The 13,797-nt window shown below is 42.6% G+C and overlaps 1 protein-coding gene across 4 annotated transcripts in view; it reads left to right on the forward strand.

Moving 5' to 3' along the window:
* Positions 1–11,039, forward strand: part of Tet1 (tet methylcytosine dioxygenase 1) — an 87,453-nt gene extending 76,414 nt beyond the window's left edge. For all 4 annotated transcript variants that reach the window (XM_052744851.1, XM_052744852.1, XM_052744855.1 and 1 more), the window contains one exon: positions 1,659–11,039. In XM_052744851.1, coding sequence (XP_052600811.1) covers positions 1,659–2,539 — 881 coding nt within the window. In that variant the 3' untranslated portion in view covers positions 2,540–11,039. The remainder of the gene's footprint in view (positions 1–1,658) is intronic.
* The last annotated feature ends 2,758 nt before the right edge of the window (positions 11,040–13,797 follow it).

The following is a 13,797-nucleotide window of genomic DNA, read 5'->3' on the forward strand; positions in this document are numbered from 1 at the left end:
GCACTTGGTAGGCAGAGGCAAGCAGATCTCTGTGAGTTCAAGGCCAGCCTGGTCTACAAAGCGAGGTCTAGGATGGCTAGGACTGTTACACAGAGAAACTCTGTCTTGGTGGGGTTCGGGGACATTGCTCAATGTTCATTTCCCTGTCTTAAAGTTGTAGAGACCTCTCACACTGACTTTGAAATTTTTTTTTTTTTTTTTTTTGGTTTTTCGAGACAGGGTTTCTCTGTGTAGCTTTGCGCCTTTCTTGGAACTCGCTTTGGAGACCAGGCTGGCCTCGAACTCACAGAGATCCGCCTGCCTCTGCCTCCCGAGTGCTGGGATTAAAGGCGTGCGCCACCACCGCCCGGCCCTGACTTTGAAATCTTAACACAGACCTAATTGTCCCTGAGAGCTCCTGTTACTGTAGGGTGGTCAGGGTTTTTCTTCAATTTTCAAGTGAATATGGTGAGGGGCAAGGAAGACGGCTGCTTATTAAAGAGCATTAAAGAGGGATCTTTGAGGAAAATTGTTCCATGAACAGTACAGTCAGCTGAGGTATAGCTCCATGGTAGACTCCTTGACTAGTCTTAGGGAATTCCTGGGATTCGTTGCTAGGATGATCCTAAAACATTAGAAGCCTGGGTATTTTGGCTTACGCTTATAATCCCAGCACTGAGACAGGAGGACCCTGTAAACTGCAGCCTGGTCCATGTTATAAAGATCCTCTTTCAGACACACATTTTGCCTGCTTGTGCATCCCTGGTGCCTGAGGAGGTCAGAAGAGGGTGTTCGATCCCTGGAACTGGAGTTACAGACAATTGTGAGATTCCATGCGGGTGTGGGGAATCAAACCCTCATTCTCTGCAAGAGCAACAAGTGTTCTTACTTCTCAGCCAACTGTCCAGTATCCAAGACACTGTTTTTTTTTTTTTTTTTTTTTGGTTTTTCCAGACAGGGTTTCTCCGTGTAGCTTTGCGCTTTTCCTGAATCTCGTTCTGTAGACCAGGCTGGCCTCGAACTCACAGAGATCCGCCTGCCTCTGCCTCCCGAGTGCTGGGATTAAAGGTGTGTGCCACCACTGCCCGGCCCAAGACACGTTTTTAAAAAGTGTAAAGAGCAGGCCATTTTGGCACACTACTTTAATCCCAGTACTGGAGAGGCAGAGGTAGGCAGATATCTGAGCATGGTCTACATAGTGGTTCTTAATCTCTCGACCATAAAACGATTTTCGTTGCTCCTTCATAACTGATTTTGCTACTGTATGAATCGTAATGTAAATATCTGATATTTCAGTGGTCTTAGGCGAAAAGGTGACCCCACAAAAGGGCTGTTTGACACCCACTCACACACAAAGAGGTCTCGACTCCCAGGTGGAGAACTGCTGGTCTACATAGTGGGTGTCAGGACACCCAAGACTATGTAGAGAGAGAGATACTGTCTCAAAGAAACCAAAGCTCGTTACAGGCCTAATCACAGCCAAGTGAGAGAGTGCTTGCCTACCCAGGGGCCAACACCAGGAGGCAGAAGAAGCATTTAAAACTAATTTGTAACAACCGACAAGGGATCGCACAGCTGATGTTTGTTTTCACATTTGTGGTAACTTTCTGTTCACGAGCTGATAGAGAGAGTGCAACGCAGAGTTAAAATTGAAACCACGCCCCCTTTTATTTTCAAAGGTTCAGACAACACTAAAAACTGCTCATCAGCCTCATCTACGCCTCACCCGGTGAAGGAAGAAGACTCTCCAGACTTCTGTCCCACCCAGGCTCCCTCCGTGAAAACAGCTACCTGTACGTACAATAAACCAGCCTCAGGCGGGTCCCCAGAAGCAAGTAGCGTTCCCCACTGCACAACGCCTTCTGGAACACACAGTGGTGCTAATGCAGCTGCTGGCGAATGCCCTGGCATTGTCCAGCCTGGGGAGGTGGCGCCTCTTCCTCCCCCGTCTTTCCCCAGAGCAGACGCCTCTGGTCTTGCTGATCCGCTCACTAGTCCGTCTGAGCAGCTAACTTCTAATCAGTCCCTCGGCTGTCCTCAGGAACCGGCTTCCGGTCAGGCGGAAGACGCGCCGCGCTCTGGCGCCGACGAGCCTCTCTCCGATGACCTGTCCTCCGACGAGGATAGTAACAATGCTCAGATTGATGAGTTCTGGTCGGACAGTGAGGAGGTCTACTTTGATCCTAGCTATGGTGGAGTGGCAATAGCCCCCATTCATGGCTCGGTGCTGATTGAATGTGCCCGGAGAGAGCTTCACGCTACCACCTCTCTGAGTCATCCCCAACGAGATTGTCCTTTACGTGTGGCCCTTGTATTCTACCAGCACAAAAACCTGAATAGGCCTAGGCATGGTTTTGACCTCAACAGGATTAAGTATGAATCCAGAGACTTAAAAAGAAAAAAGTCCTTCGACCGGGAGGGTCCTGATTTATTCCGCGAAGCCAATTTACTGTGCAAAATTCCCTCCCGTGTTGCGCCAACCTTAACCCGCGACAACATTGTCACTGTGTCCTCTTACGCTCTCACTCACGTTGCAGGACCCTACAAGGACTGGGCCTGAAGGCTTTCCTCCCATAATGCCTTTGCTGGTGCCGTGTAGTCTCTACGGTGCTGTTCAAAAGAAAGTCTCATTGTTGTTTACTGTATAATTTCACCCATTTCAGCTCGGAGGTAAAATTTAAAAAGGGGGGGAGTGCTTAACTGTGACTATATTTTGAGAATTGGTGGAAGGTATACATTTTCAGCAAAAATGCAAGTTTTATAGTTTAAAGACGTAAGGAAATATCTTGGTTAGGTGTTGACCATGATAGAATCATAGTTCGGTGCTTCAAATTAAGCTTGTTTACTATGAAGAGGATTTTAACAGGTTCCTGCAATAAGATGTAAAAACCAAGATACACAGTGTTCACTCTATTCAGTTCCTGGTGCTTAACCACATCAATACGTGTAGTAATGAGCTGAATGATTCATGGTGCCGTCCCTCCAGCAGCTTCCGGTCATTGCTATCATGTCTGCACATTTCTTTGAAATAAACCAATGAAATGCTTTTTCTCTTAAAATATCTCTCCTGTATAAAATAATTCTTTATTCTAGTGATGGTTGGAGGCTGTTCGTTAACTGTAAATATATCTATTTTGAAAAGCACTTTCTATTTTTAAAAGTAACTTGAAATAGTATAGTAGCAGAATCCTATGTCTATTATGTGTGCATATTTGCATACCAGAGAAGTCATTTATTTGTGTAGAGTTCCATACTGTTAAGTGCAGCCTATATTCAAATAATCTATGACTTACGTTCTCTACTTATAAAATAGAGGATCTCCAAAAAATTAAATACAAAGTGCCACCAATATCAATTTCCCCTTTTTAACTAGAAGGAAAAAAAAAGGTGTTCTGAAGTGTCTTTATGACAGATGTTTTCAAAGGGAGAAGGGACAAATTGGAATCAATAAATGCTCCCAGTGTTTCAACATGAGGAAGTAGATAGTTTAGTTTTCTTTCCCAAATGAGAAGAAAATACCCTGTAGAAATAATTGAGGGGAAAAATCTATTACCTTTATTGCTTCTAGGCCAGAGTCACATGGAAAAATTTGTACTGTAAGCCAATTAAGAGTCTAATTATTCATTACACTTAACCTTTTGGGTTTAGGTTACTGATAATTTATTTGGCAACTCCAACTTCTTTAGTAATCCCCTATTTTGAAGGTCGTTCTGATTAGTGTTCCAAGGTTCTTCTCACTGTTTAAGAAAGACTCTCCTAACAAGAAACCTAGAACCAAGAGAACTTTCAGTGAAATCCCAATGCACAGGTGCTATGATATTCAAGGTATTGGATTCTTCGGAAGTACAGGAACCCTAATGGTGCTTCTCAGTTTCCACAGGAAGCCCACAACTACTACCACTATCTTGGTGCAAATGCAAACAGTTCCCACAAGCTCTCTAGAGAATAACTTATTAAAATAATATATGGTGCAAAAGTTCTGACTAAGGAAGAAGAAGGGAATAGGAAGTGTCCATTGACATTCCATTATTTACAAGTAGATTTATGCTCCTTGAGTATATACAGTAGGGTAATCTGTTGACCTGATTTAGTGTTTTGTGTGCCTTAGATTTCTGTTTAAAAACATGTCTATTTTAAGTCTAGGGTTTCTTACATGTGTAAGTATATAAATGTGATTGTTTATTGCTTCGGCTGCTTCAGTAAGGTATTTGTTAGTGCATACTATCAGGAATACTCCCTTGTGAAGTTACCTTTGAGGATTTGGCCTTAGCTCCCACTAGAAATTGTTTCCTTGCCATGCTCACTTCGGGGTAAAATCTCCTCCTGCCTTTATTCATCCATTTATCTATCCATTTCTCCAATGCACACTTAATTGAATCTCTGGATTCGATTTGATTTTGTTTTCCTTGAATCACTTCCCAGGATGCAGTCTTATAAAGACTGCTTGGAATTACTTTCTAAGGAAATAGCAAATTACCTTTTAAAAAGATATATACATTCAAACTAATTTATTTTTAATATTAAGGGTTATTCAAGACAGGGTTTCTCTGTGTAGCCCTGGCAGTCCTGGAACTTGGTCTGTAAACCAAGCAGGCCTGGAACTCAAAGAGATCCATCCACCTGCCTATCCCTCCCGAGTGCTGGGCTAAAGGTGTGTGCCAGCATGCCTGGCTCAAGAATGGTCTTTCTTATGAAACAACAAAATAAATTGGTTTGAGATGACAGTCACTTATCAACTCCTTTAACATTCTTTCTGCACCTCTGTTGTTTTACTATAACTACAAATTCCTTTTCTTTAATCTTATTTGTGAAGCTCAGGTTAAGGCTGTTCATGGTGTGAACACTGTCATATAACCTCCATGATAGCCCACCTGACGCTTTATGAGACTGGGTCTCTACGTAGTCCTGGCTTTCCTGGAACTCACATGGTCGGCCAGGCTAGCCTACAATTCACAGAAATCTGCCTGCCCCTGCCTCTGCTGGGATTAAAGCTGTGCTCCACCCCTCTCCAAGCTGTCTTGTTTTTGTTGTGCTTGTCAGCCTCACGTATATCTATATCCCGTTTCCACTCTTCTACATGGTACCAAATAGACCATGTCATAAATTCCATTGAAATGTATTGTTGGGACATGAGGCTGATAGAGGTAAATTTTTGCAACGTGTTCACATCTTCAATTGCCTCCCAAATGTAATCATTGCATTTGTGAGACGCAGAAGAACTTCATTGGGTGAGAGCTGTAAGCCTTTCACCCTCTTACAGAGCTGAATGGATAGCCCTGTGGAACTGACTTGATTCACACGAGCTAAACTACTTTCGAGTACTTTTACTCCTTAACATTTCACAAGAGCAGGTACAAAACTAACCCCAGATTGGTCACATATGTTGAGACTTCTATGTGGGATAAAGCTATGACATCTTCCATCAATTGTGGGCACATTTGAACGTGCCAGCTAAGGTGTATGCAGTCTTTGATACAAAGTTGCCTTCACTTAACACCGCTCACTGCATGAGAATCATTTTGAGTCTAGATTTAATACAACTGGATTTTCATCTTCACTAGTAACTATAAGAATTATGAGGAGAAAAAAAAAGAAGAAGAAAATAATGTAGTGGATCTCACTGCAGTAGAAGTCATAAAGCTCAGCCTCTGTGCCCACAGCACAGATGGCACCCATCAGCTTGTAATTGCTTGAAGGCTGCTCCGTTCTTAGAACTGTACAAAACAAACTTTAATTTTCTCACCCAGAGAGTACTGTATTATGCAGAACTATCCTTATTTTTGGACAAGTCAAAAATAAAGCAGCTTTCTGTCCTCGAGGGAGGTTCAGAGCACGAAAAGTAATGGTTAAACTAGGTCAAGAATCCCTTGACTATCAATAGCCTGGGCTTTGTGCGGAGAAATTAGCTGACATTTACCTATGACTCTAGCCTATTCGCTTTCCTGTAAATATGGCAATCCCTGTCTTTGCCATTCTCTCTGGAACCTAGTGTTAGGAATACTTTGGCTTTAAGGGGTGGCTGGTGAAGCAGTTGAGAACAGCATATTTTCATTGTATATACTCCCTAGTGGTGGATGCACAATCCCTTCCCGCCCCTCACCTAATTAAGTGCCAGCAGTTAATTGTGATGTGGCCATCTTTGTAACGGGAATGCTGGTTTATTGTGCATAGCGCTCCTGAACTTGTTACTACAATGTGGCATATTGAGCCCTGTGGTATAGTCATTGCTTGGTTGTTTAAGACATCTAGATCTTTTCAAATGAAGTGGGTGTTTCATATTGTATTTCTCTTAGCATTAGGAAATGAATAATGCCAATCCAATCCTGTTGTCAGGAGGACCATTCAGAGAGAGTCAGTGAGTCCTCCTACAAAACTTGATTCTGTATATTTTCTTACAAAGTGTGAAGACTCCTGAGCATGTCTTTCTTTGTGTAATGGGAGATGGGCTTCTGTATTATGTTGTAGATAGAGCTGGACTTTTAGAGTTTCATGGTCTTGTGTAGCCAGTCTTGAACTACGGCTGAGGGTGTTGAGAACTTCTTTTTCCCTTTTTCTTTTGAAACTGGGTCTCACCATGCAGCCCTGGCCAGTCTAGAACTCGAGACATAGGCCTAGCTGGCCTTGAACCTGAGAGAGGTTCCTCCTGCCTCTGCCTCTGACTACACCCCCGCTGGTTTCTGTAGTTCTGGGAACTGAACCCAGGGCCTTGAGTGTGATGAGGAAGCACTCTTATCAACCTTCCCACCGTAGGGGAACTTGTTTTTGTTTTGTTTGTTGTAAGGAATCATGTCTCTACAAAACCTTAGCGTGTTGCCAAGGTTTTTTTTCTGGAATTTCTACCTTAGATATCTCCTTTCTTATTTGCTAGGGAACAGACACAGGACACCCTGCCCAGATATCGTACCTTTGTATTGGCCCCAGTTCTTTTCCCAGACAACCAGTTTGCTCAAACTACGTTATTCATAATATCAAGTTGACCCTGAGGCCCCATTGTGTTCAAAATCACCTTATGGCAGTCTGTAATGTCTCTAGCTTTAAGTGACTTATTCCTTTTGCACCTTCTGATTTCATCATGATAAAAAACCTGCTGCTCTATGTGGATTCTGGCTCCATCGCCCAGCTCATCCCTTATGCAAATAAGGTTCATTTGAGTTGCCACACAGATCCTCACTCCTCTGCCTTCCTTTTTGAGACATTATCTCATTATGTAGTCCAGGCTGGCCTTCAACTCTGTTTTGCCTCAGCATCTTTTAAAATGTGTCACGAAGCCCCACACCCAGCTTGGCTGAAATCTGTAATCCCAACTGTCTGAGGGACTGAGGCAGGCTGATAGAAAAACCACACAAACAGGGAACAGGGCTGCAGAGAGCTGAGTGCTGAAGTGCTTGCCTACCGAGCTGGAATACCCCTGGGTCCAGTTCCCAGGATTGCAGAAAGGATCGAGAGCGTGCGTGCGTGCGTGCGTGCGTGCGTGCGTGCGTGCACAACTTTTCAGTTAGGGGTAAATACAATTTAAATATGCCCATTCTCTTGTGTGGCTTTTCCGTCTCCATCTGCTAGATTACAAATCAGCCAGGCATGTTTAATCACTGGGTTTTATACACAGATAGACTTGCTTTTCCTTATCCTACAAATTTATTTGTTGATAGGAACCTGTTTCCTGAGATAAATTTACTCTTGAAATTCTTCAACTGTAATAGGTAATAATGATAGCCCTGGTATAATGGAATTAGAAACTTCTTGTCTGAAATCCCCCAGCTCAGACCTTACAGCCCCACATTACTACACATAATCTAATTTCCAAAATAAGTCCTTGGTGATGAGCCACCGGAAGCTCTGGTGATGGAGGCAAGGTGCAGAAAGGGGAATTATGCTCCCTTCAGCAACCAGAGAGAGATTCACGCACCAAAGCTCAAAACCAAGAAGTACCTGTAGTATTTCTTATCTACTCTCTTCAAATTTTAACTGGAAATGGATGCTTAATCAAGATAATACTTTGAAAATAAATATGACATTAACAAAATAATAAGCATCTAGCCCTCGGTGTGGTCCACACACCTATAACTTCAGTTCGTGGGGAGACAGAGGCAGTAAGATTTTAGGTTTAAGGCCAGCCTCAGCTACATGAGATCCTGTCTTATGGACCGCTTTGTACAACTTTTTCTCCCCAATATTGAAGCTTAGAAAATACAGTTCTCTTTTAGAGATGACCGCAAGCAACAAGAAAGGCCAGTAGCTTACTCCATGTCACATAGCCAGTCAAGGAATAGAAGTGATGTGGTGATTATGAGTGTTTTGCTTCCGTGTACGTGAGTCACGAGTTCGGTGCCCGTCGAGGCCAGTAGCATCCCCAGGAACTGGAGTTAGGTTGTTGGGAGCTGCCATCTCAGTGCTGGAAATCTAACCAAGGTCCTCTGGAAGAGTAACAGGTGCTCTTAACCAGTGAGTCAGTCACCCAGGCATGAAAGGCTCTCCAGCTGCCAAGTGCTCTATGCAGTTAGGCAGGAAAAACTGAATTAGGGTGTTACTGAATAGAGCTAGCAGAAACATGAAAATTATTTATAAAACATGTTTCTTAGCAATTTTGTTTCCATTGTTTAACTACCCGTTGTCATTCACATGTTAAAGGTCTCCTCAAATTCTCTTTTGTGCATTAAAGGTTAGGTTTATGATTTATATTTTGCTGTGTGTGTGTGTGTGTGTGTGTGTGTGTGTGTGTGTGTGTGTGTGTGTTTAAGGCAGGTTCACAATATAACTCTAGCTGACCTGGAAAATTCTATATAGCCCAGGACCAAATTCTATGATCCCTAGGTACAGGGAGTGTATGTGTGAACCACCCTATTCAGTGATCAAAAGTATAGAGAATATCCCTTTACTATTAATAGGAAGACAAAATACTTTTTCCACTAAGTAATTTTTTAAATAGGACTTTTAAAGCCCCTCACAATCAAAGTTTAATATATTTGTTTAAATATATTGAAATGAAGGCTTCTTGAAGGAAATGGTGCTAGCTGAACATTTTAGTTCCTAGCCCTTTGCTATAAATATGTGAAATTATTATCTCTAACCGGTTGTATTGTCTCTAGATGCGTCTTGTTGGATTGTGTGTGTGTGTGTGTGTGTGTGTGTGTGTGTGTGTGTGTGTTCCTTCCACTTCCTTTGTAGCCATATAAATCTCTGGAGCAAATATACCTTTACCTAGAAAGTTAAGAATACTGAGATGTATTTGTAAAATTTCTAGTAATCTCCCTATAGGTTATTTTACCGACCTCTCTATATGGAAGTAGCATATTTTGACTATTGTGATTACATTCTTTGGCACAAAAAAAAAAAGCAGTGTGTCTTTGGGTTTGGGGGAACAGGCCAAGTAACCTTGACTATTCAAGTGAGACCTCCTCTTAAGTTGGCGAGTTTCTTTCCAGCACCTGTTTTGTGCTCTGATGAAATGGCCGGCTGTATTTGACTTTACAAACACAGTTCCTAGGAAAGATTAAATATTTTTATTGCAATGTATGGTCCTATTTTTTTTAGCCTTTATGGAGTTAACATTGTGATAGGTGCTTTAAGAGAAATATTTTTCCAGAAATGGTTTTATAGCTAAAACTATGGGCAGCTTTTGCATTGTGATGTGTGGGTCGATGGTTATATTTGGGTTACTAGGAAATTTTGAAGTGTTCCCTAAGGAGAAAGCTGAACGATTCCATGGCAGAGAGATCAATATGAATTTCTAGTTTGATCATAATGTAAGTTAACATGCATGTCATTAGCTTAGTTTTCAGGAATCAGCAGAATGCTTATCATTGGTGGGATTAAAACATTTTGTTCGCGTTCTTCACCATATACAGCAGTGCTGAATTTCCTCTAGGCACATAATCATTTCCCTAAGATAAGGCCTTGCCGCCTAACTCTTGGAATATGTTTACTGTTAACTTTCAGCAATGCCATCCTGCCATTGTATCTCACTAATTGAAGTTTTTATTATAGAAAATGCTGTTCAGATTCCAAAAACTATTTGATTTGGTTCTTCACCTATGAGGGGACAGTTACAGAAAGCACTTCATCACATTAAAGGGAAAGAGAATCTTATAACCATGATGGTTTTAGTACGTGATCAATACTGAGTCCTCTGCACAGAATGGAACACTTCCTAGCAGTACTTGAATACTTGTGAGTTGGAATTGCATGTTACTTGAAAGATCTAATTAAGCTAAATTTTGGTGCACAGCGGTTGTACATGATTTCATGTTTATGTAGCAGAATACATTGAAATGTATTAGTATTGAAACATAAATGTAAAAATAGTTGTGGAAATTGTCTTATATTTTCCTTATGTCTCATTTGTTTAAAGCATAAATTTTCTTTTATTGTTCTAACTAAATAAGGAGAAATGAATACTGTAATTGAAAATATATTTTAAATCTTTTTGTCATGTGTTTTTTTTTTTAAGCTATTGCAAATTGTATCATTCCTGATTATACAGAACTTTGTGGGTGGTATAAAATAAATTTTATACTTCTATTTTGCACCTGGTGGTCTAATTTTTCTTTGCTCTTCATAATCTTATTGAAAAATATAGCTACCATTCCCATTTTAATTACAAAAGACTTATGGTTTAAGCAAGCAGATCATGTTTAAGCAGAAAATCAGTGCTACGTGCTACATTAGAAGACATACTAAGCATACCCAAAGCCCCAATCCATAGAACCCAAAGAAAGGGTTGTTTTAATTTTATTTTATGTGCCTGAGTGTTTTGCCTGTATATACTGTCTGTGCACCAAGTGTAAGCCCCTGGAGGCACTCTAGTGGGCAGGCCCCTCCCGTGAGGACCTCTAACTGCCAGGTTCCATCCCCAGAATACTCTTAAATTCCCTAATTGCTGGACCCTACCCCCACCCTGCAGAGCAAAAAGCCCAATCTCTGGACATGAAATTCCACCCTGAAAAGTTCTATCCCCTTCCCAAGAAGCTCTATATAAGCCCTCTATCCTGTTCAGTTTGCTGCTGTTTCTTGCTCAAGCCACCCTGCTGGTTTTTTTCCCTCCCAATAAATCTCTTGTGTGATGTTTGTTGTGTGGTGTAACTTTGTGGTATTCCTTGGCTTCCAGCTACCCATCCAAGCTGCAATGGTTATGTTTGGTGTCGTGACTCAGATAGGTTCTCCTAGTGCCTGCATTTCCCCTCATGGTCTAAGCAGCACTGGGACACTGTCACTCATCTCCAGTCCACCCTCAACAGACTCATCTGGCTCACCGATCGTTCAGCACCCCATCCACCAGAATCAAATAGGTAAGTTTTCCTTTCGGTCTGTAGACGTGACCATTGAGTGTCCAGCACCCATCTAGTACTCTTGGAATCGGGCTGCACCTTTTCCCTCACCTCGCTCATCCATGGGAACTCAGCACTCCAGACCCTCCCATTCCCCCTTGGGATGCCTCTTAGAAAACCTCCAGCCTCTTCACCTGACACCCGACCTGAAGGGCACTAAATTTACTTGCTTTTGCAATCAAATTTGGCTCCGTTACCCCTTAGATAATCAATCCAAAGGGCCACCTAATGGCACCTTAGATCCTATTATTATTTGGGACCTTTACAAATACTGTGAGCAACCGGGGAAATGGAAAGAGATTCCCTAATCCCTTAATTCTGCTCCAAGCCCTGTTTGTCTAGTCTCCCCTCCCCCACACACTGTGTAAATGCCCTGTCTTTTAAGTTACCATAGATGGATCTGTAAGTTTTTTCCAAAGTGGGAGCTCGGAGCCAGACCTAGCAGGATTGGGAGGAAGCAAAGGAGTAGACCAGCTGCAGCATGCACACACTCCTCCCTGGCTGGTGCATCTCTCAGCTCCTTCCTGTGGTGCCCTCTGTCTGTGTCCAGAGTTCAAAATTTCCTATCTTAAGCCTTCTTTGATGGCTTACTGGATTTAGTTTGACTGGGATTCAGGTGTGTTTCAAGTATGAGTGGCATTGGACTATTGTTCTATGCTATCCCACATTTGAAAGTTGGCTCTGGCCGGGCAGTGGTGGCACACGCCTTTAATCCCAGCACTCAGAAGGCAGAGGCAGGCAGATCTTTTCTGAGGGTCTAAGAAAGTGTTGTCTGAGGATGTGAACGCTTAAGTAAGTTTTAAAGGTATAGGAAAGTGTCATGTAAATCAAAGTTCTGAAGTGTTTTGTTCTGGAGGTAAAAGTGATTTAAGGCATGTCCATGAAAGTCCTGAAGGTATAACAGAGCGATTTAGAGTGATGGAAAATGTTTCAGATTTCTTTCTTTCCCCTCTATGCTCTTGTGAAATCTATATTTAATGGTTCAACCAGACCACTTGCACGGTGGAGGCTGGAGATTGCTCACCAGCAGGTTGCCAGAAAGAGATACTTATCCCTGTGACACCTAAATCAACTTCTGAAACACCTGTCCTCTACGCCTTCTTTCTCTATGATCAAACTAGAGATCACCATCCACATTGGCCAGATGTAGTCTGCCCTTAGCAGTCATATAAAAGTAAGATCAGACAACTTCAGACAGATCTTCAAAAAAAAAAAACATAAGAAACAGCTTGATGCCTCCGGCCAGTGGATCATCGATAGTCCAATATGACACTGGATGCGACCTTTCTCAGCCCTTCTTTCTTTTCTTAATCCTACTAGTGGCACCCTGCTTTATAAACTTCTTGTCTAGATTTCTTCAACAACAGATCCAAGAGATTTTTTTTTTTTTTTTTTTCTCGAGACAGGGTTTCTCTGTGTAGCTTTGCGCCTTTCCTGGAACTCGCTTTGGAGACCAGGCTGGCCTCGAACTCACAGAGATCCGCCTGGCTCTGCCTCCCGAGTGCTGGGATTAAAGGCGTGCGCCACCACCGCCCGGCCCCAAGAGATTTTTAACCAGTTACTATGACAGGATTACCAGCCCCTAGAGACCTGCAGCACCTGGTTATATCCTGATGATGAAGATCAAGATTGCCCAAAGAACCTCGACACCCTGATTTAGCAGGAAGTATTCTAATGATAACATCGCCCCCTTTCCTGTGACCTGATGGCTTATTAATAATAATCAAAAAAGGGGGGAATGTAAGCCCCTCAAGCTGCTCCTGTGGCCAGGGTCATACCTCAAGGACCTCTGATTGCCAGGTTCCACCCACAGAATACTCTAACTGCTGGACCCTGCCCCCTGCAGAGCTTGTCCAATCTCTGGACATGAAATCCTACCAATCTCCACCCTGAAAAGTTCTATCCCCTTCCCAAGAAGCTCTATATAAGCCCTCTATCCTGTTCAGTTTGCTGCTGTTTCTTGCTCAAACAGAGGCAGCCACCCTCCTGAGTTTTTTCCTCCCAATAAATCTCTTGTGTGAGATTTGTTGTGCAGTATGACTTTGTGGTATTCCTTGGCTTCCAGCTGCCAGGATACCTTTCCATCCGAGCTGCAAGGCTTACACCAAGTGTATGTCTGGTGCCTATAGAAGTCTGAAGAGGGCATTCAATTCCCTCTAGCAATAGTCCTTTCTACATATAAATGCACCTAATCTTAAATTGGAAAATAAGCATAGGAAAGTTAAATCACACTGACCGGTGGTGGCGCATGCCTTTAATCCCAGCACTCTGGAGGCAAGGTCAGGCAGGTCGCTGAGTTCGAGACCAGCCTGGTCTAGAGTGAATTCCAGAACAGCCAGGATTATACAGAGAAACACTGTCTTGAAAAAAACAAAATAGTGTGTGTCGAGGGAGAGCCAGGATTGAACCTATGCCATGATGCATGCTCTTAGCTTCAGCTTCCCTCGACTTTCCTATATTTTTTCTGAGACCAGAGCATGCTGTGCTTAGTTCA

The sequence above is a fragment of the Peromyscus californicus genome, unplaced genomic scaffold (assembly GCF_007827085.1).
Source record: "Peromyscus californicus insignis strain IS unplaced genomic scaffold, ASM782708v3 Scaffold_19__1_contigs__length_69161282, whole genome shotgun sequence".
Taxonomy (NCBI): domain Eukaryota; kingdom Metazoa; phylum Chordata; class Mammalia; order Rodentia; family Cricetidae; genus Peromyscus; species Peromyscus californicus.